Source organism: Sus scrofa, chromosome 7 (genome assembly GCF_054392235.1).
Source record: "Sus scrofa isolate SSC_HxYL_T2T_F1_AM1 chromosome 7, Sscrofa_HxYL_maternal_Yorkshire_Landrace_v2.0, whole genome shotgun sequence".
Lineage (NCBI taxonomy): Eukaryota > Metazoa > Chordata > Mammalia > Artiodactyla > Suidae > Sus > Sus scrofa.
Genome location: NC_139389.1, coordinates 86636867 through 86660720, shown reverse-complemented (window position 1 = coordinate 86660720; position 23854 = coordinate 86636867). Strand labels below are relative to the sequence as shown.

At 51.1% G+C, this 23854-nt stretch overlaps 1 protein-coding gene across 1 annotated transcript; it reads left to right on the top strand.

Moving 5' to 3' along the window:
* Positions 1 to 5: 5 nt before the first annotated feature.
* Positions 6 to 23546, top strand: ARHGEF40 (Rho guanine nucleotide exchange factor 40). The gene is made up of 23 exons (XM_084969286.1): positions 6 to 101; positions 2663 to 2860; positions 3484 to 4729; positions 4877 to 5044; positions 5181 to 5301; positions 5916 to 6012; positions 6143 to 6223; positions 6353 to 6469; positions 11129 to 11224; positions 11319 to 11434; positions 12136 to 12262; positions 14237 to 14359; positions 14465 to 14608; positions 15355 to 15965; positions 16096 to 16330; positions 16694 to 16780; positions 17908 to 18123; positions 18821 to 18991; positions 20349 to 20526; positions 21264 to 21368; positions 21609 to 21752; positions 22250 to 22392; positions 22813 to 23546. The coding sequence occupies exons 1-23, from the start codon at positions 99 to 101 to the stop codon at positions 22852 to 22854; spliced, it is 4569 nt and encodes a 1522-aa protein (XP_084825412.1). The 5' UTR covers positions 6 to 98; the 3' UTR covers positions 22855 to 23546.
* The last annotated feature ends 308 nt before the right edge of the window (positions 23547 to 23854 follow it).

Sequence of the window (23854 nt, the reverse complement as noted above, 5' to 3'; positions counted from 1 at the left end):
TAGCCAGACCCGGCGAGACGCGAGCGGCGGGAGGGAGGCGGCGGCGCGCCCGGCCCCGCCCGCCCGCCCCAGCGTCGGACGCGGCCCGGAGCCGAGCCATGGTGAGTCCCCCGTCGCAACCCTGTGTCCCCTCCGCCTTCGCGCAGCCCGCTCGGGATCACCAGTCCCCTGCTTGGTGCCTCTTGCTCCTTCTTGGAACTCTTGAGCGCCCTGGGACTCTCCTCCCTCCCATCCCCCCTTCTTTTCTTTGATCTGTCTGTCTGCCCCACAGTCTGGCTCTGTCCCCACTGGGTATTGCCCTCACTCCTTTCTTCCTCCTTTTCTCCGCCCCTCCCCCAACCTTCCATAGGTCTCTCCCCCTAAATCCACACACCTCCTCTCGCCCTCTTCGGTCCTGACCTGTGCCTTCCTTTGCAGGATCTTCCCTCCCCCTCCCGGTCCCAGCTCCTTACCCGCGGGGGACCCGTGCGGGTTCGTGCTGCAGCGGCCCTAGAAGGGGCCCGGCCTCGGGTCATGAGAACTGACCTGCTTGGAACCACCATTTTCCATCCCAGTCCCCAGGCCCGGTGAGCCGGGCCCACCCATCCGGCCCTGGGGGACCGCCACAGCTGTGGCTGGGCTGGGGCCAGGGACCTGGCCAAAAAGGGAAATTCCCGCGGAGAAAGCGAGGCTGCCTCAGAACAGTGGACAGAATGGGGAGGGGGGCTCACAGTGCCAGGGGGCGTGACGCTGCCAGATCAGACAAGAGATGCGGTGGGGGCGAGGAGTTGCCCCTGAGCTCACGCTGCAGGGAACCGAAGCGCTGTCTCCAGGAGTCGCAGCTGCAGAGGGAAGGGAGAACTGACGGGAGCTCCCTGCAGCCAGCTGGGGACCCAGGCAACAGCAACTCAGGGCACAGGAATCAGGAGAGCCCTGTTAAGGGAAGCCCATACCAACCGGAGTGGACACTATCCTGTGAACTTTCACTCCAAAAGTACTCTCTGAAGAGTCACTGCAGGTGTGGGCACTGCCAGGGAGAGCGCCCACTGCGGGAGGGATTGGGGGGGGCGCGGCCAAAGGGGCGCTCACAGCAGGGAGTGGAGCGGGAGAGGCCCTGCCAGGGGGCGCTCATCGGAGGGAGTGGAGGAGGGGGAGGAGCACCACCCCGGCTGCTTCTTTACAGAAGGAAGGGCACCCCCTGGCCGAGAGGCTGGAATGAGAAGAAAGAGGAACCGAGCCAGGGAGAGCTGACTCAGTCTCTCTGGTCTCCTCTTTGGTCCCGGCCGGCTGAAGGCCCGGTCTCTGAGCTCCTGCCCGCCGCCTCCCACCCCGACCCCTCCTCCCCTCCTGCCGCTGCCGTTTCCTGTGGCTGAGACTCTCGCTCAGCCATGAGCTCACCGCCCCTAATGGGTTGCAGCTGCCTCGCTGCTCCAGCTCTAGCTCCCCCTTCCAGGCCTCCAAGCGGACGGCCCACTCTGCCTCACCCCCCGCCCATCTCCACCCTCCCCCCACCCACGCTCCCAGCGCTGGCCGGGTCCCCGGAACACTGGGGGGTCTGTCTGCTCGCCCACACACCTTGGGGCCGGGTCTCTGTGCTGACGCACTGACTGTCGGTCTCTGGACTGGCCGCCTCGCTTCTCAGTCGGTCTGCACAGGCGGGCAACACTCTGGGCTGGAGGGACTCAAAGGAAAACGTGCAGTTTTGTCCTGAAGGCAAAGGCGGCGGACGGCGGGGTGGGGGTGGGGAGCAAAGGGGAGTAGAGAACTAGATAAACACTTCACTGGGCAGTTAGAGCAAAGAAATCTGATAAAAGGAATTTCAAAGCCACCTTGTAAGAGAAATAAGTTTGCAAAGGAATAGCCTGAGGGGTGGTTGTTTAGGGTGTGAAATGGAGAAAGATATCCAGTTGTTTCACTTAGGGAAGTGAGTCTGGAGGAAGCAAGGCTGACTTTTGAGAGGGTGGCTCCCAGTGCAGGTTGGCAGAGAGGCCCTACAGAAATCAGAAAATGTTTCAGTTCTAATACTTACCAGCAAGCCCTTCTCCTCACTTTCCTACAAGTTCCTTTTGTGACTTTCTCCTCTTTCAACTGTCCCCACCCACCCAGGTCTTTGTAACCCAATCCCACATGCTCTGGGAATGGGTGATTGCTTTAGAGCTGGTCTGGAGAGGGAGGGCGGGTGCTAGAAAGACTCGAAGCAGATAGCCCTTCAGTCCACCTTCTTCCCACCCAATGACCATCTCTAGCATGTGATTGTTCATGGGTGATGACATCTTCCCTTAAAATGGGGGTTCCTGGATAGTAGGCCCTGTGAGCAGGGACTTACTTGTAGGATGGCTATAAAAAAGGGCTCCACCCTCCCGAGCTGAGACATCAGTGACTGTCCTGATGGCGAGGGGCCTATTTCTTCCTGAGGAGGGCCTAGGCAGTCGCTCCAATTTACAAGAAACAGGTTCGGCCCAGATCAGACACATTCACGAAAAAGTCTCCTCAGATCTCCAAAGCCAAGGTCTCCGAGCTGACTGGCTCAGCCCCAGTCTCATCAGCCAGCATTTCCTGCCTGCTGTCTCTCTGCACATACTTTCTATGCAATGGGGCCGCAGGAGGACTCAGCCAGCCTCCAAGGAGCCATGCATGCTTGGGTGATCTCTAGGGATCTGCAGCCTCCTCTTGTCTCTCTTAGGAGCCTGAGCCAGTGGAGGACTGTGTGCAGAGTACTCTGGCCGCCCTATACCCTCCCTTTGAGGCAACAGCTCCCACACTGTTGGGCCAGGTGTTCCAGGTGGTGGAGAGGACTTTTCGGGAGGATGCGCTGAGGTACACACTGGACTTCCTGGTGCCCGCCAAGCACCTGCTTGCCAAGGTCCAACAGGAAGCCTGTGTGAGTGAATGCATCTCTATTTCATCTCCCCTAAGATCCACTGCCTCACCCCAGACACCAGTCAGACCGACTAATTCCCCCCCGCCCCCAACCGAGATACTGCCTCCCCTCATACTGATCTCCTCAGAGGCACTCACCATTCAGATACTAACAGAGACACTCATCGTCCACAGATATTAACCTCTAAGAAATGTAAACTCCCAAAGACCCTCACCCTCCGGGCCCATTCCAGATATTTCCCCCCTTGTATTAGCTTTTCAAATTACTGACTCTCCCAGATATGACTCAACAGAGTCAATTCCACAGATATAAAGACCTCCTAAGAGTCTCTGGCTCCTCCAAGATGATGGCATCTGCTGTCTGTGTCTTTGTAGTGACACAGTTCTCACCCTCCCCCTCATGGAACTAACTTCTTAGAGAAGCTTTCTACCACCAGAAAATGTATCTGTCCCAATCCTTTCCCCTATCACATGCACACCCCAAGATCTTTCCTCCTGTCCTCCTGGGATTTTAACCCACCAGGCATAAGGCCACTCTTGCCTAGGGTATGCTCATTCTAACTTTCCCTTCCTGCTGGTTTCATCAGCAGGGGTCTGAGCGCAGCCTGCCACCTCTCTCCCCAGGCCCAGTACAGCGGTTTCCTCTTCTTCCATGAGGGCTGGCCCCTCTGCCTGCACGAGCAGGTGGTGGTGCAGCTCGCAGCCCTACCCTGGCAGCTGCTGCGCCCAGGAGACTTCTACCTGCAAGTGGTGCCTTCAGCAGCCCAAGCACCCCGCCTGGCACTCAAGTGCCTGGCCCCAGGGGGTGGGCGGGTGCAGGAGCTGCCTGTGCCCAATGAGGCCTGTGCTTACCTGTTCACACCTGAGTGGCTGCAAGGCATCAATAAGGACCGGCCAACAGGTCGCCTCAGCACCTGTCTGCTATCTGCACCCTCTGGGATTCAGCGGCTGCCCTGGGCTGAGCTCATCTGCCCTCGATTTGTACACAAAGGGGGCCTCATGGTTGGACATCGGCCAAGCACATTACCCCCAGAACTTCCCCCTGGACCTCCAGGGCTCCCCAGCCCTCCACTCCCTGAGGAGGCCCTGGGCACCCGGAGTCCTGGGGATGGGCACAATGCCCCTGCGGAAGGACCTGAGGGCGAGTACGTGGAACTACTGGAGGTGACACTTCCTTCAAGGGGGAGCCCCATGGATGCTGAAGGCTCCTCAGGCCTCTCCAGGACCCGAACGGTACCCACACGCAAGGGTGCTGGAGGAAAGGGCCGACACCGGAGACACCGGGCATGGATGCACCAGAAGGGTCTGGTGTCTCGGGACCAGGATGGAGCACGCCCACCTGGTGAAGGGAGCAGCACTGGAGCCTCGCCTGGGTCTCCCCCAGGAGCTGAGGCTCTCCCAGAGGCAGCAGCCCTGGAGCTATCTGAGCCCCCAGAAGAGACACTGGGGGAAGCCTCTGAGTCTTGCCCCCTGAAGCCAGGGGAGGTCGGAGGAGGAGCAGGCCAGGGGGCTGAAGGGCCACCTGGCACCCCTCGGAGAACAGGCAAAGGAAACAGGAGAAAGAAGCGAGCTGCCGGCAGAGGGGCTCTCAACCGAGGAGGAGACAGTGCCCCACTGAGTCCTGGGGACAAAGAAGAGACTAGCCACCAGGAAGCTCTTGTCAGTCTGTCCCCACCAAATGAACACGAGCTTCCAGGATGCAACCCAGTTAAGGAAGAGCAGGAAGGCTCAGGGAAGCCAGAGTCTGAGCCAAAAGAGGAGCTCAAACCAGCAGAGGAAAAAGAGCCTCGGCCCCTGGAAGACTGTGGGCCTGTAGAAGAGAGGACCAGAGAAAGAGAGCAGGAGGGACCCAGCCTGGTGTGTGTGGCAGGTGAGATGACACCAAGGCCAGTAGGGCAAGGGCTGGGGTAGCGGGGGGCCCAGGGAAGGGGGCTGAAGGAAGAGCAGAAGTGAGCCTGAGAGCAGAACAGCCAGACCCATCCTCAACCCAGGCCCATAGCTCTGCTTGTGTCTTCAGGACCCACCGATCCAGAAGGGCTCCCGTCTGACCCCCCAGCACCATCCCTCGAGACTGTGCAGGAAGTAAAAGGGGACAGCATCCCAGAAGAGGCTCCTCCAGGCTCCATCTCTGATGACCCTGGTGTAGCTTGGGACTTGATGGCCTCTGGATTCCTCATCCTGACTGGTCAGTGGGCAGCAATGGCTGAAGGGAGCTGAGGAAAGAGAGGCCTCTGGGGTGGGCTGTGGAGGGAGGCGGGGTGGACAGGAGGTAGCCAAGGCCTGCCCCCAGCCAGGACAGCCTGGCCGTTTTGTGTCCTCAGGAGGGGTGGACCAGAGTGGGCGAGCCCTGCTGACCATTACCCCACCGTGCTCTCCTGAGGAGCCCCCACCCTCCCAAGAGGCGCTGAGCACTGCTCTTCATTACCTGCACTCACTGCTCAGGTAACCGAGGCCCAGCGCTAGCACCCTGCACAATAACTATGGACCATGAGGACTACTAAGGTCCTCTCTCCTCAGGACACTGACCTCTAAGACACCTACTTCTTCAACCCTCAGATTTGCAAGTCATTGATATCTGACCTACTGACCCCTGACTTGCAGAATATCTTCATCAGTCTTCCAAATCAACAGTGCTGACTTTCAATATTCTAAGACACTATTTAGATGATCAGAACGTTGATTTACTCATTCAATGACTACTTGAGCACCAGAACCTACTAGGCAGCATGTGCAGCAATGGCAGCTACGTGCTGGCATTGAATTCATACCCTTCCAGAGCACAGAATTCCTAACTTCTTAAACCCTGATCCCATGACCCAGTAGCCATGTGATTATAGACTCCCAATTGCTAGGTCACCACCTCTTGGACACACATCCCAGACTTTGGCCCTTTGCCCATTGCCAGGAACTAACTTCTGAGGATGAATAACACTCAAACCAGATTCTATGCTGTTATCCCCTCAACATGCATACGCACACACAGACACACACACACAGACACACACAGACACACACACACACACACACCCCTTCCTTGGCTCTTCCTTCCCCCACAGGCCTGATCTACAGATACTGGGGCTTTCCGTCCTGCTGGACCTTCGCAAGGCACCCCCACTGCCTCCAGCACTCATTTCTGTCCTGAGTCGACTTCAGGTAATCAACCCTTTGAGACAGTGACTTCTTCTGGATCTTCATCAGTCCTCTTCCTTAGTGACTCTTCCTTAGTGGTCATTCCAGGCCACCCAGTTGCCCCACAGTTTAGGGTTATTCTTCTCTGCCTCAGGACTCAGGAGATCCTCCCCTCATTCATCGGCTGCTGCTTCTCACTCATGATAACCCTCCAACTGAACTCCATGGACTTCAGGTTTGAGCCCCTCCCTCCCACCTAGTGCTAATCAGTAGCAGCGAGAGAAGAGAATGGTTGGGGCCCCAGGCCAGTCCCCAAGTCCCTATGTGCCCAGGCCAGAACTCCCTTGCCTTTACATGTCTACAGGGTGCTGAGCTGCTGTCAGAGAGTGATCTGAAAAGAGTGGCCAGGCCAGAGGAGCTGCAGTGGGACTTGGGAGGTCACAGGGAGCCCTCTCCAAGCCACTGGGTAGAGACACACCAGGTAAGCTTCACCTCCCCAACCCAGGACACAGGGAATAGACCTGACCCACCAGAGGACATTCTAGGAGAGAGGGCCAATCTGAGACATAACCAAGGAGTTGAGAAAAGTGGTTTCCCTTCCATTCAATTCAGCCAGTATTGGAGTTCCCTGGTGACTCAGTGAGTTAAAGATCCAGCACTGTCACTGCAGCAGCTCAGGTCAGTGCTGTGGCGAGGGTTGGATCTCTGGCCCAAGAACTTTCACATGCCACAGGTATGGCCAAAAAACCTCCCCCAAAACAAAACAAACAAGCAATAAAACCAAACAAGTATTTATGAACAAAGTATTTATACATGTACCCTGAGCTACTGGGAAGATGGGAGAGGTATGTTAAATAAGTTCTTTTTTCTCCCTCTGGTTTTAAGATATAATTGACATACAGCACTGAACAAGTTTAAGGTGTAGAGCATAATGATTTGACTTAACATGTATCATTAAGTGATTACCACAGTTAATTTAGTAAATTTCCGTCATGTGTAGATACAAAATTAAAAGAATAGAAAAAAAAGTTTTATTTCTGATGAGAACTCTTAGAATTTACTCTTAACAACTTTCATATATAACATACAGGAATCTCAATTATATTTATCATGTTGTACATCACAGCCGTAGTACTTATTTATCTTGTAACTGGAAGTTTATTCCTTTTTGACTCTCTTCATTCAATTCTTCCTCCCCCTCATTCCCCACCTCTGGTAATCACGAATTTGATCTCTTTTTGATGAATTTGTTTCATTTGTTTTTAAAGTATAATTGACTTACAACACTATGTTAGTTCCTGTTGTGTTAGGAAACAAATAGTGATTTGATATTTCTAAACATTTCAAAATTATCACCATGATGTCCAGTTGTCATCTGTCACCATACAAAGATATTAATAATTATTGATTATATTCTTCACACTGTACATTTTGTACCCATGACTCATTTATTTTGCAATTTAAAATTTGTACCTCGTACTCTTCCTCTCCTGTTTCCTTCTCTCCCTACCCACTTCCCCTCTGGCAACCAACTGTTCTCTGTATTTATAACTCTGTTTCTGTTTTGTTATGTTTGTTCATTTGTTTTGTTTTTAAGATTCTACATATAAGTGAAATCATACAGTATTTGTCTTTCTCTGACATTTCACTTAGCAGAATATTCTCTAGGTCCATCTATGTTGTCACAAATGGCAAGATTTCATCCTTTTTTGTGGCTGAGTAATATTCCTCTGCATGTATGTACCACATAGTTTTTTGCCATTCATCTATTGATGGGAACTTAAGTTCCTTACATATCTTGGCTCTTATAAATAATGTTGTTATTAACATAGAGATGCATCTATCTCCTCTAATTAGTGTCTTCATCCTCTTTGCATAAATACTAAGTAGTGGAATTGCTGGATCATATGGTAGTTCATTTTTAATTTTTTGAGGAATCTCCCTACTGCACCAACTACATGATTCCCTTTCCTGCACATTCTCACCTACACTTGTTATACTGATAGATGTGAGATGATATTTCATTGTGGCTTTTTTGTTTTTCAGGTTTTTTTTTTTTTTTTGCCATACCTGAGGCATATGGAAGTTCCTGGGCCAGGGATTCAATCCGAGACATAGCTGCAATCTATGCCACAACTGGATCCTTACCACACTGCACCGGGCCCAGGATTGAACCCTTGATCCTCGCAGCAATCTGAGGTGATGCAGTCGGATCCTTAACCCACTGTGCCATGGCATGAACTCCTTATTGTGGTTTTGATTTGCATTTTCATGATGATTAATATCATTAGGTATCTTTTCATGTGTCTGTTGGCCTCTGTATGCCTTCTTTGGGAAAAATGTCTATTCAGATCCTCTCTCCATTTCTTAATTGGGTTGTTTGTTCTTTTGATGTTGAGTTGTATGAGTTCTTTGTATATTTTGGATATGAACCACTTATAGGATATATTGTTTGCAAGTATCTTTTCCCATTTAGTAGGTGGTCTTTTAGTTTTGTTGATTATTTTCTTCACTGTGCAAAAGCATTTTAGTTTGATATAGTCCCATTTGCCTATTTTTGTTTTTGTTTCCCTTGTTAAGGATATGTATCCAAAAAATGTGACATTCCCTGGTAGCTCAGTGGGTTAAAGATCCCGCTTTGTCACTTATGTGGCTTGGGTCACTGTTGTGGCTCAGGTTCAATCCTTGGCTCAGGAAGTTCCACGTGCTGTGGGCACCACAAAAAAAATAATGATACTAGGGCAGATGTCAAAGAGCATATTGCTTATGTTTTCTTCTAGAAGTTTTATGGTTTCAGATCTTATATTCAAGTCTTCATTTAGAATTTAGCTTTGTGCATGGCATAAGAGAGTAGTCCAGTTTGATTCTTTCGTGTGTAGTTATCCAGTATTCCCAGCACCATTTATTGTAGAAGCAGTCTTTTCCCATTGTATATTCTTGCCTCCTTTGTCATAGATTAATTGACCATATGTGTGTGGATTTATTTCTGGGCTTTCTTTTCTGTTCCATTGATCTTTGTGTCTCTTTTCATGCCAGTATCATATTGTTTTGATTACTGTAGCTTTGGAGTATAGTTTGAAATCAAGGAGCATGATATTTCCAACATTCTTCTTGCTCAAGATTGTTTTGGCTATTCAGGGTCTTTTGTATTTCCTTACAAATTTTAGAATTATGTGTTCTAGTTTTATGAAAAATGCCATTGGTATTTTAATAGGGATTTCCTTGAATCTGTAAATTGTCTTGGGGAGTATGGTCATTTTACAATATTAATTCCTCCAATCCATGAGCATGGTTTATCTTTCCATTTGTTTGTGTCATCTTCAGTTTCTTTCATTAGTGTCTTATAGTTTTCCAAGTATAGGTCTTTCACCACCTTGATTAGATTTATTCCTAGGTATTTTATTCTTTTTGATGCAATCATAAATGAAATTGTTTTCTTAATTCTTTCTCATAGTTTAGTGTATAAAAATGTAATGATCTTTGTTTATTAATTTTGTATCCTACAACTTAACTGAATTCTTTAGTGAGTCCTACTAGTTTTTTGGTGGTGTCTCTAGGATTGTCTATGTATAGTATCATATAATCTCAAATGGTGACCACTTTATTTCTTCCTTTTCATTTTGGATGGCTTGTATTTCTTTGTCTTCTCTGATTGCTGTGGCTAGGACTTCCAAAACTATTTTGAATAAAAGTGGCAAGAGTGGACATCCTTGTCTTTTTCCTGATCTTAGAGGAGATGTGTTCAGCTTTTTGTCATTGAGTATGTTAGTTGTGGGTTTGTCATAAGTGGCCTTTATTGTGTTGAGGTACTTTCCCTCTTATTTTGTTGAGAGTTTTTATCATAAGTGGCTGTTGAATTTTTTGAAAAATTGTTCCCACATCAATTGAAATGATCATATGATTTTTTTCCTTAATTTCGTTAACATGGTCTATCATGTTGATTGATTTGCAGATGAACCATCCTTGCATCCCTGGAATAAAACCCACCTGATCATGGCATATGACTCATTTAATGTATTGTTGGATTTGGTTTGCTAATATTTTGTTGAGTGTTTTTGCATCTATGCTCATCAGTGATGTTGGCTTGTAATTTTCTACTTTTGCTTCTTAATAAATGGCATATTTTTGGTGGGAGATAAGTCAGAAACAACCAGAGAAGAGTGCAAAATAGTGTCACTGAAGTTTTAGAAGGAACTGAGAGTCAAGAAAGGTTGTTTCTGGTTCCACGTGAACTTGAACAAGCTATTGTAACTTATTTCTGGAGATGGTGCCTTTCTGTACCTGCTCCCTGCACCAACATTCCAGCCTCAAGATCCTCGACCGTGAAGTATACCAATTGTGATATAATCTCCTATCCTATGAATCTAAATGCTGTGAAGTATTCAAGAAAAAAGATACGAATATGATCTGACCTGAGTATTAAAACTGGTTTATAACATGGTCTCTAAACTGTGGCTCAAAAGAGAACTGAATCTGAATAGGCAGGGAGGAGAGTTTTATAGGGTGAAGATCAAGTGCAAATGAGGGAAAGGAGATTCATGTTTACTAAGCTGTAAAATGTGCCAGGCCTAGCTAGCTGCTTACCTAGCATCATCTCTTTAAACCTTGAAATCTGGTGTCTCATCATGACTTTACAATTGAGGAAACCGAGGTTCAGGTAGGTTTCTGGACCTGCCCAAGGTCATACAGTTATCAAGAAACAAAGTAGGAGTTCCCGTCATGGTGCAGTGGTTAACGAATCCGACTAGGAACCATGAGGTTGCGGGTTCGATCCCTGCCCTTGCTCAGTGGGTTAACGATCCGGCGTTGCCGTGAGCTGTGGTGTAGGTTGCAGACGCGGCTCGGATCCTGCGTTGCTGTGCCTCTGGCGTAGGCCGGTGGCTACAGCTCCGATTGGACCCCTAGCCTGGGAACCTCCATATGCCGCGGGAGCGGCCCAAGAAATAGCAACAACAACAACAACAACAACAAAAGACAAAAAGACAAAAAGACAAAAAAAAAAAAAAAGAAACAAAGTAAAGAATTGAATCCAGCTTTGGCCCCATAAAAAATCTCTGGGGCTGCCCCACCTCCAGCCTAGGGCTTCGGCTCTTTATCCTAAACTCTGTCCCTGGACCCCACCCCTGTGTGTTTGTTTCAGGAAGTGGCAAGGCTGTGCCGCCTGTGCCAAGGTGTGCTGGGCTCTATACGGCAAGCCATTGAGGAGCTGGAGGGAGCAGCAGAGCCAGAGGGAGAAGTATGAAATGAGATGGGATGTGTTGGGGATGGGTTGGGCTGAGCTGAGGGCTTTCTGGTGGAATCCCAACTGTCAATTTCTCCCTGTCCCCCAGGAGGTGGTAGGAATGCCTGAGCCCTTACAGAAGGTACTGGCAGATCCCCGGCTGACAGAGCTGCAGAGGGATGGGGGAGCTATCCTGATGAGGCTGCGCTCCACTCACAGCAGCAAGTATGAGGGGTGGTGTGTGAGGGCATGTGGATGTGGGAGATGGAGACACAGCAGAGGGCTGCCAATATACCTTAGCTGCCAGATAATTCTTACTAAGCATGTATCTGGAAAAGTATCATGCTTTCCCACTTATCTCATAACCCTCACGACATCCCTAGGTGCCAGTTACAATTACAGATGGGAACTGGGGTGGAAGGTCCTGTGTAGTGCAGCAGGTTAAGGATGGTTGCATTGTCACAGCTGTACGCAGGTTACAACTACGGCCCAGGTTCAGTCCCTGGCCTGGGAACTTCCACGTGCCACAAGTGCAGCTAAAAAAAAAAAAAAAAAAAAAAAAAAGACAAAAAATAGATGTTGATTTGGAGGGTCAGAAATGTTCAGGAATTCCCTTCATGGCTCAGTGGTTAACAAACCTGACTAGTATCCATGAGGATGTGCATTTGATTCCTGGGCTTCCTCAGTGGGTTAAGGATCTGGCATTCTGATTCGACCCCTAGCTGGGAAACCTCTATATGCCGCATGTGCAGCCCTCAAAAGACAAAAGAAAAAAAGAAAATTTCAAGGTCTTGGCCAAGGCTAGTCAGTAAATCAAAGAGTCAGGACTCAAATCCAGGCACATACTCTCATGTATCCAAGATGGGATGGGGTTTAGGGGAGGCTTGACAAGGGAAGGGGTTCATTCTAGCCCCCTCCTTCCCCAGGCTGGAGGGCCCAGGCCCAGCTACACTGTATCAAGAGGTGGATGAAGCCATTCATCAGCTCGTGCGCCTCTCCAACCTACATGTGCAACAGCAGGAGCAGCGACAACGCTTGCACCAACTCCAGCAGGTAAGTCAGAACCCCCCTATGCTTCTTACTCAGACTGGGGGCCTGGCCTCCAGCACCCTCTTTCCCACTGATACTTAGAGTTGATGGTGTTCTCCTAATGTGGCTGTGTTGAATGACCTTCCTTTTCTCCTCATCTTCCCTAGAGGTTGATCATGATCCATGTGAGATTCAATAACAGGGAGATAGCATCTCAGTATGAGCAAAGAGAGGCCATATCTCCCCCTCCCACAGTTTTTTGTTTGTTTGTTTGTTTTGGGGTTTTTTTGTTGTTGTTGTTGTTGTTGTTTTTAAGGGGTGCACCTGCGGTGTATGGAAGTTTCCAGGCTAGGGGTTGAATTAGAGCTGCAGCAGCCAGATCTGCCACAGCAGCTCAGAATCTGAGCCACACATGCAACCTATACCACAGCCCATGGCAATGCTGGATGCTTAACCCACTAAGCAAGGTCAGGGATCGAACCTGCATCCTCATGGACATTAGTCAGGTTGGTTACCACTGAGCCACAACGGGAACTTCTCCCCTTCCCACTGTTGATGTTGATCAAGGATCCTTAGAAATTGTGAGAGATGCTCAGTACCCCAGGGGATTCTAGGAAGAGCCGACTGATTCTGAGTACCTACCTCTTTAGCTTAAAAATAACAAACATCTATTGATACCAGCTCCCTCCACCACTTATGCAATCTAATACCCAAACCTGAGGCTGGAAAGATCCCACACTCCTCCACATTGGAAGGAGAGGATAGTGGAAGCCACTAAATGTCTTGGAAACCAAGGCCTCTTTGTGGGGAAGATTGAAGGATAAGGTTGGCTTTTCTGAACCTCGGTTCTTCTCTCTTGGGTTATGAGCTCCATAGGGATTTGCTCTCCACCCTACCTTGTGGGGTAGAGGGGCCTTTGAAATCTGACTGCTCCTCCACAGCTTCTAAGTGAGGCGAGTGAACACCTCATGGACCTGCGTGTGGGCTCAGGTGAAGGGTCATCTCAGGGTCAATGTCAAAGGGGATAAGGGCAGAGATCTCTGTTCATGAGATTTCTGCATAGTGGCTTCCTCCTACCTAGCACCCAAGGGTTTATATCTCCTATTGTTTGTTTGTTTGCTTACTTACTTGCTTATTAGCTGTATTCCTCTTATTTAAAAACTGTCAGCACACAGGATTTAGCGTCTCAGGTGTTCAGCTTGAGTTCTGCTCTGCTAGGAGACGTTGGTCAAGTATTGAAGCATCTCTGAGTTCCCAAGACCTCATCTGCAAAATGGGGATGATAGTAAGGCTTACCTCACAAGGGTGTTAAAATGATCAAATGAGTTCAGCAAAGGATTGTAGAAGTGGTTTGTTGTTGGCACAGGTTATTGGGAACATTCTCAGACTTCTTGTCCTCAGGCTGTCTTTCCCTAGCTTCCAGCCTTTCTTCAGAGTAAAGACTTACCATCCCTTTTTGGTCAAACATCTCAGAACCAACACGACAGTTCCTCGAGCCCCATAATAGGCAACTAGAGCTAGACACACACACACTCTCTCTCACACACACACACACACACACACACACACACACACATGTCCTGGGCTGTCCAGGCTTGATCCTTGGGACCCCTGCCCACCAGTTACTAGGCTCTATGAATGTGAAATTTTTCCTGGCCCTCGGTATCCAAACCACCCTCACCCCTTCATCCTGCATCTGGCTCACACCACTTTTATCTATTTCACCTCCAGGCATAGCCCTAAAATGCTCAGGGCTTCCTTCCAGCCCAGCCTCCCCATCCCTGGTGCTTTGCAGAGATCTCTTACTCACTTTCTCACTTGACCCTTGTGGAAACTACCACCATTCACTGTTATCATTTCACCTTACACCTGAGATGAAATGGTTCACCCAGGTTCTACAGATTGCGGTGCTGGGTTTGAGCTGGATCTCAGCTTTTCTTTCCACTGCACAGCCCCCTTCACCCTCATGGCTCTGTTTTCCCACCTTGTCTGCCTCAGGTGCTGCAGTGGCTCTCAGGCCCAGGGGAGGAGCAGCTGGCCAGCTTCACTGTACCCGGGGACTCCCTGTCTGCCCTGCAGGAGTCAGAGCTACGATTTCGGGCTTTCAGCGCTGAGGTTCAGGTGAGAAGGGGGAGATGGGTGATGGGGGGGATACTTGGGGAGGGAGGGGAGACTGACTGTGACTGGGGTAGGGGGGCAGGTCTGACTGCAGCCTCCCTTCTCCAGGAGCGCCTGGCTCAGGCACGGGAGGCCCTGACCCTGGAGGAGGACACTGCCTCCCAGAGGGTTCTGGATATTTTTGAACAGCGCCTAGAGCAGGCTGAGAGTGGCCTCCATCGGGCTCTGCGGCTACAGCGCTTCTTCCAGCAGGTATGTGCTGAGCCTCTTCCTTCTATGCCCACCACTGCCTTTCTTCTGCCTGGAGAAGCTGATCAGATAGTTGTTAAGAGCAGGGACTTGGAGGAGTTCCTGTCATGGCTCAGTGATAAGGAACCTGACTAGTATCCATGAGGATGTGGGTTCCATCCCTGGCCTTGGTCAGTGGGTTAAGGATCTGGCATTGCCATAAGCTGTGGTATAGGTCATAGATGAGGCTCAGATCCTATGTTGCAGTGGCTGTGGCTGTAGCTGTGGCCAGAGCTGCAGCTCCAATTAGACCCCTAACCTGGGAACCTCCATGTCTCAGGTGCAGCCCTAAAAAGACATAAAAGCGGTGGGGGGGAACTTGGGAAGCCATCTCCTGGGCCTTGACTCTTGGCTCTGCCACCTACCTGATGAATGACCTGGAACAAGATGTGAAATATGAGTGTGCCTTGTGGCACCTACCTTACAGGGCCGAGTGTGGATTATGTAAGCAGTATATAAAAAGTACTTAACACAGAGCCTGCCACTTGTACATTCTGTGTATTTTATCCAGGCCTCTGTGTCTCCAGACCAGCTGAGAATGACATGTGATGCTGGGACAGTGAGGGGAGGTGTTCTGAGAGGACTGGGGGGTGATGGTCCTTGGGAAGCCATCGGCAAAGGAGGACAGGAACTGTCATCAGGCAGTGTGTGGGAGCAGCGCAGGACCTCACTCCCTCCTCTCCCCATTTTCAACCTCTTTGGCCTTATAGGCACATGAATGGGTGGACGAAGGTTCCGCGAGGCTAGCAGGAGCAGGGCCAGGGCGGGAGGCAGTACTGGCAGCCCTGGCCCTGCGGCGGGCCCCAGAGCCCAGCGCTGGCACCTTCCAGGAGATGCGGGCCCTGGCACTGGACCTGGGCAGCCCGGCAGCCCTACGAGAATGGGGCCGCTGCCGGGCCCGCTGCCAGGAGCTGGAGAGGAGGATTCAGCAACAGCTGGGAGAGGAGGCGAGTCCACGGGGCCACCGACGACGACGGGCAGACAGCGCCAGCAGCGGAGGGGCCCAGCGGGGCCCCCACAGCCCCTCACCCAGTCTCAGCTCCCTGCTGCTCCCCAGCAGTCCTGGGCCACGGGCAGCCCCGTCCCACTGCTCCCTGGCCCCCTGTGGGGAGGACTATGAGGAAGAGGGCCCTGAGCTGACTCCAGAGGCAGAGGGCAGACCGCCGAGGACCGTGCTGATCCGGGGCCTGGAGGTCACCAGTACCGAGGTGGTAGACAGGACGTGCTCACCCCGGGAACATGTGCTGCTGGGCCGGGCCGGGGCGCCGGAAGGGCCCTGGGGAGTAGGCACCCCCCGGATGGAGCGCAAGCGAAGCATCAGGTGAGGAGACTCAGCCTCGCTGGTGCCCAAGAGGCAGCCCCAGCTGCCCATCAGGGAAAGCATATGACATTGTTGGGGTGGTGACTTCCTCTCATACCCAACCCACTGTCACTCCTTGTTGTGCTTGCAGCGCCCAGCAGCGCCTGGTGTCTGAGCTGATTGCCTGCGAGCAGGAGTACGTGGGTACCTTGAGTGAGCCTGTGCCACCCCCTGGGCCTGAACTGACCCCTGAACTGCGGGGCACCTGGGCTGCTGCCCTGAGTGCCCGGGAGAGGCTCCGCAGTTTCCACCGGACGCACTTTCTGCGGGAGCTTCAGGGGTGTGCCACACACCCCCTGCGCATTGGGGCCTGCTTCCTTCGCCATGTGAGTGAGCCTCTAAGACACCTTCCAGGGCTTCTGCCTTCACATGTCTCAGCCCCATCCTCTTGTCTCTCCTTCCCAGGATCCGTCCCCCAATCCCACCCCCCACCAAAATGCGTGGTCCAAGAAGCTGGGGCCTAGTGCTATTTGCTGGGCTCCTCTGGATCTACTCAGCCACTGTGTTCCTGATGTCAAATGCTGCCTGGCCTGCGCTCTCTCCATGGGAGCCTGTCCTTCTCCAGGCAGATTGAGTGCTCCCCAGTGGCCTGTCCCTCCTTTGGGCTGCACAGGATGTGCAGGAGGAAAGGGAGAGGCTTGTCTGTGTGGCCTCACCAAGGATGACTTACTGCTTTCCTACCGGTACAGGGGGACCAGTTCAGCCTTTACGCCCAGTACGTGAAGCACCGGCACAAGTTGGAGAATGGTCTGGCTGCCCTTGGCCCCCTAACCAAGGTAACCTTTTCTCCATCCCTCATGAGAAGGGAGGGGCCAGGAAGACCTGAAATCCACCCAACCTCAAAATCTCTCACGGTGAAAAAACTTTCCTGGGAGTTCCCATTGTGGCTCAGTGGTAATGGACCCGACTGTTATCTATGAGGCTGTGGGTTCAATCCCTGGCCTCACTCAGTGGGTTAAGGATCCGGCACTGCCGTGAGCTGCATAGTAGGTCACAGACGTGGCCCAGATCCCACGTTGCTGTGGCTATGGCTATGGCTGTGGCCAGCAGCTGCAGCTCCAATTCAACCCCCAGCCTGAGAAATTCCATATGCTGTGGGTGCAGCCCTAAAAAGTGAAAAAAATAAAGCTTCCCTTGGTGGATGTGCCCAGAAATATCACCTACCAATAATCTCTCAGAGTTGCTGAGGGTGGGACAAGCACCAGACTGGGAACCAAGTGAACGTGGGTTCTCATCCAATCCACCTAAGGGACTCTGCACAAGAATCTTGATTCCTCTGGGCCTCTGCTTTCTAGTAAATGGGGGCAGTATTCACTATATCTAACTAAGTGCTCTGAGGATCCAGACACCACATCAAAAGATGTAAAAGGGACTTCAGAAGTTAAAAGTCAGAGAATACAAAGGATTATTTGTATTCTTCCATTCTTCAAAAAATAGGGAGTTCCCGTTATGGCTCAGTGGTTAACGAATCTGACTGGGAACCATGAGGTTGGGGGTTCGATCCCTGGCCTTACTCAGTGGGTTAAGGATCCGGCAATGCCATGAGCTGTGGTGTAGGTTGCAGACACAGCTTGGATCTCGAGTTGCTGTGGCTCTGGCGTAGGCCGGCAGCTACAGCTCCGATTAGACCCCTAGCCTGGGAACCTCCATATGCCATGGGTGTGGCCCTAGAAAAGACAGAAAGACAAAAAAAAAAAAAAAAAAAAAAAAGCAGATGGTTGACTCCTCGGCAAGCCTCCTGCCTCCTTTCTTTCTGGGGGAAAGTTTCTCACCTTACATTTGGGTGTATCTGGGCTAGATCTGCCCCTAAAAACCAAAAGGACCACCCATCTTCCCCAAAGAGCTCATCTCCTACCAGCTCCATCCCCTCCCCTCATTCCTACCTGTTTCCTCCTCAAACTAGGGCTCCGTGGAGGGGGGCCCTCACCTGCCCCGGGCCCTGCAGCAGCCCCTGGAGCAGCTGGCCAGGTATGGGCGGCTCCTGGAGGAGCTCCTAAGGGAAGCTGGGCCTGAACCAAGTTCTGAGCGCCAAGCTCTTGGGGCTGCCGTGCAGCTGCTCCGAGAACAAGAGACCCGTGGCAAAGACCTGCTGGCTGTGGAGGCGGTGCGTGGCTGTGAGGTGAGGCTGTGGTTCCAGTTACTCCAGCTCAGGCTGTCTATCCCTGTGACCTCAGAAGCAGTGTAGGCTGGTGACCAGACAAGTAGACTCAAGGTCAGAGGGCCCCAGGCTGTAATTTCTAACCACCTGGATAGCATTGATCAAGAACTTCACAGGGCCTCAATTTCCTCATCTATACATAAAGAAGCTGTGTCCTGCCCAGCATTCCATAACTCCATATCTGCCTGTGTTTTCCTGTTCTTTTCCTAATTCTTATCACTATCTACCCTGAACTTTATCCTGTATCTCAATCCTTAATACATGCCTTATTCTCCTCTCCTTAGTCTCTTTCCTGCCCTGAGGTTCCAGAAGAGGTTGGAAACCTACCTCCTCTGGGACTGACCTCTCTCCTTTAATTCTTTGCTGATTCTCCTCCTGGGGCAAAATGGTACCTTGGTCCCCAGCATTGCAAAGGCTTACCCATTAAGGCTGTAAATCCTACTGTGTGATGTGCCCTCCGTCTTCAGAGGGAGGGCTGTGTTGCTGGGGCCAGGTGTGCCATGCATGGATTCTAGGCTGAAGTCTCTGACTTCCTGACTTTGCCTGAGAACCAGTGGATTAGGCCCCTTGTGCTATAAATCCCATCTTCACTCCCTGTATAATAGACACAGACAGCCCTGTAGCCAATCACCTTTTCTTTTCCTTTTTCTTTTCCCAGATAGATCTGAAGGAGCAGGGGCAACTCCTGCATCGGGACCCTTTCACAGTCATCTGTGGCCGGAAAAAGTGCCTTCGCCATGTCTTTCTTTTTGAGCATCTCCTTCTGTTCAGCAAGCTCAAGGGTCCTGAAGGGGGGCCAGAGACTTTTGTTTACAAGCAGGCCTTTAAGGTACAGTGCCTAAGGGCAGGGGTGGGAGGAGCCACAGGGATGGGATAGGAAGTCATATTCTTTTGTTGGTTTGTTTTCCTGCCTTTTCTAGGGCCACTCCTGAGGCATATGGAGGTTTCCAGGCCAGGGGTCTAATCGGAGCTGTAGCTGCCGGCCTACGCCAGAGCCACAGCAACTCGGGATCCGAGCTGCGTCTGCAATCCACACCACAGCTCACGGCAGCACTGGATCCTTAACCCACTGAGCAAGGCAAGGGATCGAACCCGCAACCTCATGGTTCCTAGTCGGATTCATTAACCACTGGGCCACGACAGGAACTCCAGGAAGTCATATTCTTCTTGGAAACTCAGGATGTTCTAAAAATTCAGTCCCAACCCAGCTTCAGAATCTGTATCATCTACAACAGGCTCTGGCATGTAATCAAACGTCAGGTTAGAATGTGAGGTGACAGAAGTCCTTGTCATTAGTCTACTCCATGGGGTTTTCCTTGTCATTCATGCAGGAGATTCATGAGGCATTCTAAGCCAGAAAGGAGGAGGATCTTTTCCATTAAGAACACACATGTCAGAGTTCCCACTGTGGCTTAGTGGTAACGAACCCGACTAGTATCCATGAGGGCGAGGGTTCGATCCCTGGTCTCACTCAGTGGGTTAAGGATATGATGTTGCCATGAACTGTGGTGTAGGTCATAGATGCGGCTTGGATACCGTATTGCTATTGCTGTGGCTATGGCTGTGGCTGTGGCTGGCAGCCATAGCTCCGATTCAACCCCTAGCCTGGGAACCTCCATGTGCCACAGGTGGGGCCCTAAAAAAGAGAGAGAGAGAACACACATGCCTTCTGAGTTAGGAATGTCCTTGGGGGGTAAAGGACACTATAAACATAGCTTAACGTGATGGAACTGAAGAACCCAAGAGAGGGAGGCCTTGCTTTAGAGAAATAGCTTTGCTATCCAGATAAACATCACCAGCAGTCTAGTCCTAGATCAGCCAGTGTGGTATGAACATCAATGGTGCAAGGGTTTCTAGACTCTGTACCTCTATACTAGTCACAGCAGTCCTAGTATAAAGAAAAGAGCCTAGGTTTGGAATAACATAGCCTTGGGTTTAAACTTTCCTTCTCTGCTAAGCTTTGATAAGCCTTGGACAAGTTGCTTTGTGTGTCTGGGCACAGCCCCCCTTCTGTAAATCATGGTTGTTATGAAAACTAAATGTAGAGTACTTGGCACATGGTAGGTGTTGAGCAAACATTTACGGATCATCTACCAGATGCCAGGCTAAGTGGAGAGCTTTTCCACGTGGTACCATCCTGCCAGGATGCACTCCATCTTCACCCACTCTCCTCTGCTCTTTCTCAGACTGCCGACATGGGACTAACAGAAAACATTGGGGACAGTGGGCTCTGCTTTGAGTTGTGGTTTCGGCGACGTCGTGCACGAGAGGCGTACACTTTGCAGGCAGCCTCACCAGAGATCAAACTCAAGTGGACAAGTTCCATTGCTCAGCTGCTGTGGAGACAGGCAGCCCACAACAAGGGTACTGGGACAGAGCTGGACAGGGTGTGCTTGGGGTCAAGGTTATGGCAGAAGTTTAGCTGGAGAGTGTGGAGACTGCCTGGGAAGACAGGGTGTAGGATGGACAATGACTTCTGAGAAGATTCAGAATCTGATTTGAGAGAGATTGCTGAGATAGAAATTAATCTAAGATGCATCAAAAGGGGAAAGGAAACCAGCAAATTTCAGGGAGGTAAGAGCAAATGGCTGGGCAAGAGAGAGTGAGAGGGTGCTCCTTGGACCCACCTGCCAGACCTTATTTGTTGTATTACCAGGACTTGTTTGTTAGTTTTGTTTTGGGGGAGGTTTTTTGCTAGTCTTTGTTTTGTTTTTTATTCTCTGAACCCCATTCCACTCATTTGAAAAATGGAAAGCAACATCTATACCTCAGTGTGATAGGGAGGATTAAATAAGGTGATATATATGGAAGCAGTTGATGAACTGTAAAGGTATATAAAAATGTGGGTTTTGCTCTTAATGCCCAAGCTAAAGAGAAGAAGGTGAGTATCAGAAGAGAAACTGGGTGGCTGGAATGCCAGATGGGCAGGATACAGCATATAGGAGAGAAGAGACAGAAGTGAGGGGCAAGTCGAGGACCACTGTCACCATCCACGTCCTAACAGTCAACAGGAAGAGTAACAAGGGAGACCAGAGGAATGAGCGGGAGGAATGAGAGTTCGAAGGAACAAAGGGGTTGGTAACAGGGTCTCTGTTCCCTAGAGCTCCGAGTGCAGCAGATGGTCTCCATGGGCATTGGGAACAAACCCTTCCTGGACATCAAAGCCCTTGGGGAGCGGACGCTGAGTGCCCTGCTCACTGGAAGAGGTGAGGGCCAGAGTGCTGGGGGATGGCCCTAGAGGTCAAAGCCTTGAGAGTGAGGGCACAGTGCAGAGGCGTGGTGGAAAGTGAGGAAGGGTCATGAGTGGATATGTCTTCCCAGCAAGTGTGGGACTGACTGGGAGGCCCTCTATGAGATGAGGGTCATTTCAGGGAGCCAGGCCCTCTATGAAATGAGGGTCATTTCCCACACCAGCACCCCACCCCTCAACCCCCCACTCTCTGCAGCCGCCCGCACCCGGGCCTCGGTGGCCGTGTCTTCCTTTGAGCATGCCGGCCCCTCCCTTCCCGGTCTCTCCCCGGGAGCCTGCTCCCTGCCTGCCCGCGTCGAGGAGGAGGCCTGGGATCTGGACGTCAAGCAAATTTCCCTGGGTGAGGCACCTCTCAAGGGGTGGCTCCCAACAGCTGGGTCATCATGGTGATGTTCAGGCTGCTTGCTGCTGAGCAATTCCTTTCTCTAGCCAAGTAGCCCGGTTGCCATGACAACTATGTACAGCTTCCCCATTGCTAAAAGAGCCTTCCATTTGGTTGCTAGGGTAATGCTTACAGCAGCCTGTTGCTAAGAAGCACTTCCTCTGTACCTCTCTCTCTCTCTAGCTCTTCTTGGGTTTCTATGGAAACTGCTTCAGCTTCCTGTTGTACCCTCCTGGTTCACCACGGCAATCTTTATAGTTTCCTGTCGCTTCTTCCCTGGTTGCTCTAATGATGCCGCTGACAATTTCCTGCCTCTTGGTAGGGGGGTTCTCTTGCAACTGGATTGCTATGGTGACTTACAGCTTCCTGTTGCTATGGAGCTTTTCCTTCCCTGATGGAGCAGCTTGGTTGCTTAAGGTAATCTAGAGGGGTCCTATTCCCTGCTCTCACCGTAGCTTCCCCTCCAGCACCAGAAACACTTGACTCTTCTGGAGATGTGTCCCCAGGACCAAGAAACAGCCCCAGCCTGCAACCCCCACACCCTGGGAGCAGCACTCCCACTCTGGCCAGTGGAGGGATCTTAGGGCTATCCCGGCAGGTGAGTCCCTGCAACAGGGCTGAAAATGGGGTGGTCTCTTGGGCCACTTTCGGCGGGCGGGCTCTTCTGACCATTCAATCCATAAGGGGCAGGGGGACCAGTGAACCTGTGCTCCCAGCAATGCTAAAGGCTGGATGGATATCCTGTCTGGTCTGCCTTTCTCCTCTCCCCCAGGCCTGGCTGAGAGAGATCAAGATTAGAAGTAAAAAGGAATGTTTAATAAGGAGCGTAATGCAAGGGTGCTAGAAAGGGGAGAATGCCAACAGCCTGGTTTGGACTTAGATTAAATCAGCAAAATTCAAGAACTCTGGGGAAGAAAGCGGGGCAATTTAATGGAGAGGCTTGGGAGTGGGAGAGAGGTTATATATGGAAGAGAATATTTCTTATCCTTTACATTCACTGCAGTTTCTCTTCCCTTAGAGTCATGCCCGAGCCCTGAGTGACCCCACCACGCCTCTGTGACTGGGTGAGTCGGTGCCCTCTTTCTGCAACATCCAGCATCCTTCCCTCCTGCATGTACCATCCTTCCTTCCCCCAGCTGCTTGGGAGTCAGCTTCTTCCCTCTCCCAGCCCATCTCCCTCTTCTCTCCCGACTTCTAAAGAAGATCCAGAACTTGGTACAGCCCCTCCTCTCAGCACACTTTAGGCTGGGATGGCGGGGAGGTGGGGCAGGGGGACGTAGTAAAGGACTGGATGCGCATTGAGTTCCTTCCCTCTGCTTCCTGGACAGAGAGGAGGTCAAAGGACCAGTGTGTTCCCCTGCTACTGCTATCTCTAGCTCTCCCCAGCCAGGTGCCTTCCTGCAGGAACCAGAGTGACCACACTTGCTTGTCTTCATACCCTGGAGGTGGGGAATGTATCCCCCGTTCAGTCCTTCCCCATCCTGGGCCACTACCAACTCCCAGGACACCGTTCCGTGTCAGCCCTTCCCTGACGGCCTGTGTTCTCCCTTGGGTCCCGCCCCCGACTCTCCCTGAGAAGACTCATCTCTGCCAGGTCAACTTTAGTTCCTGGTGACTCCATTCTGGGGTGTCATAGGAAACGAAGCTATGCAAACCATTACAGAAGAGTGGGGCAGGGAACTGAAAACTTTTATATATGTAATTACTGTTATTATTATAATACTATTGATATATTAAATATATTTACTCACACTTTGTCTCCAAAGAGCTAGAGCAGACCTCGGGGTTGAGGTGATACCACTTACTTGAATACTTCCCTTCACCCACCCATTAACTATAACACAGAAAATAAAATCAAGGCTGCAAGGTACCCTGTACCCCTTACCCACCAAAAGCTGGGCCTGGGCCTGGGCCAATGTGTACCCTTCCAGACGAGTGGCCCCAGAGGCTCAATGCACCTGCTGAAGGTTCTCCTTTCATGCTGAACCCACTTATTGAGACCAGGCTGGTCACAGTCAAGCTTGGGTCCAGCACTGTCCAGCAGTTCTCAAAATGAGGCC

What these genes read in the sequence shown, in the direction of transcription:
- ARHGEF40 (XM_084969286.1), top strand. An exon ending in CTGTCCTGAGTCGACTTCAG is followed by an intron (nt 6,013 to 6,142) that starts GTAATCAACCCT and finishes TCTCTGCCTCAG; the next exon opens with GACTCAGGAGATCCTCCCCT. An exon ending in TGCCCTGCTCACTGGAAGAG is followed by an intron (nt 21,369 to 21,608) that starts GTGAGGGCCAGA and finishes CACTCTCTGCAG; the next exon opens with CCGCCCGCACCCGGGCCTCG.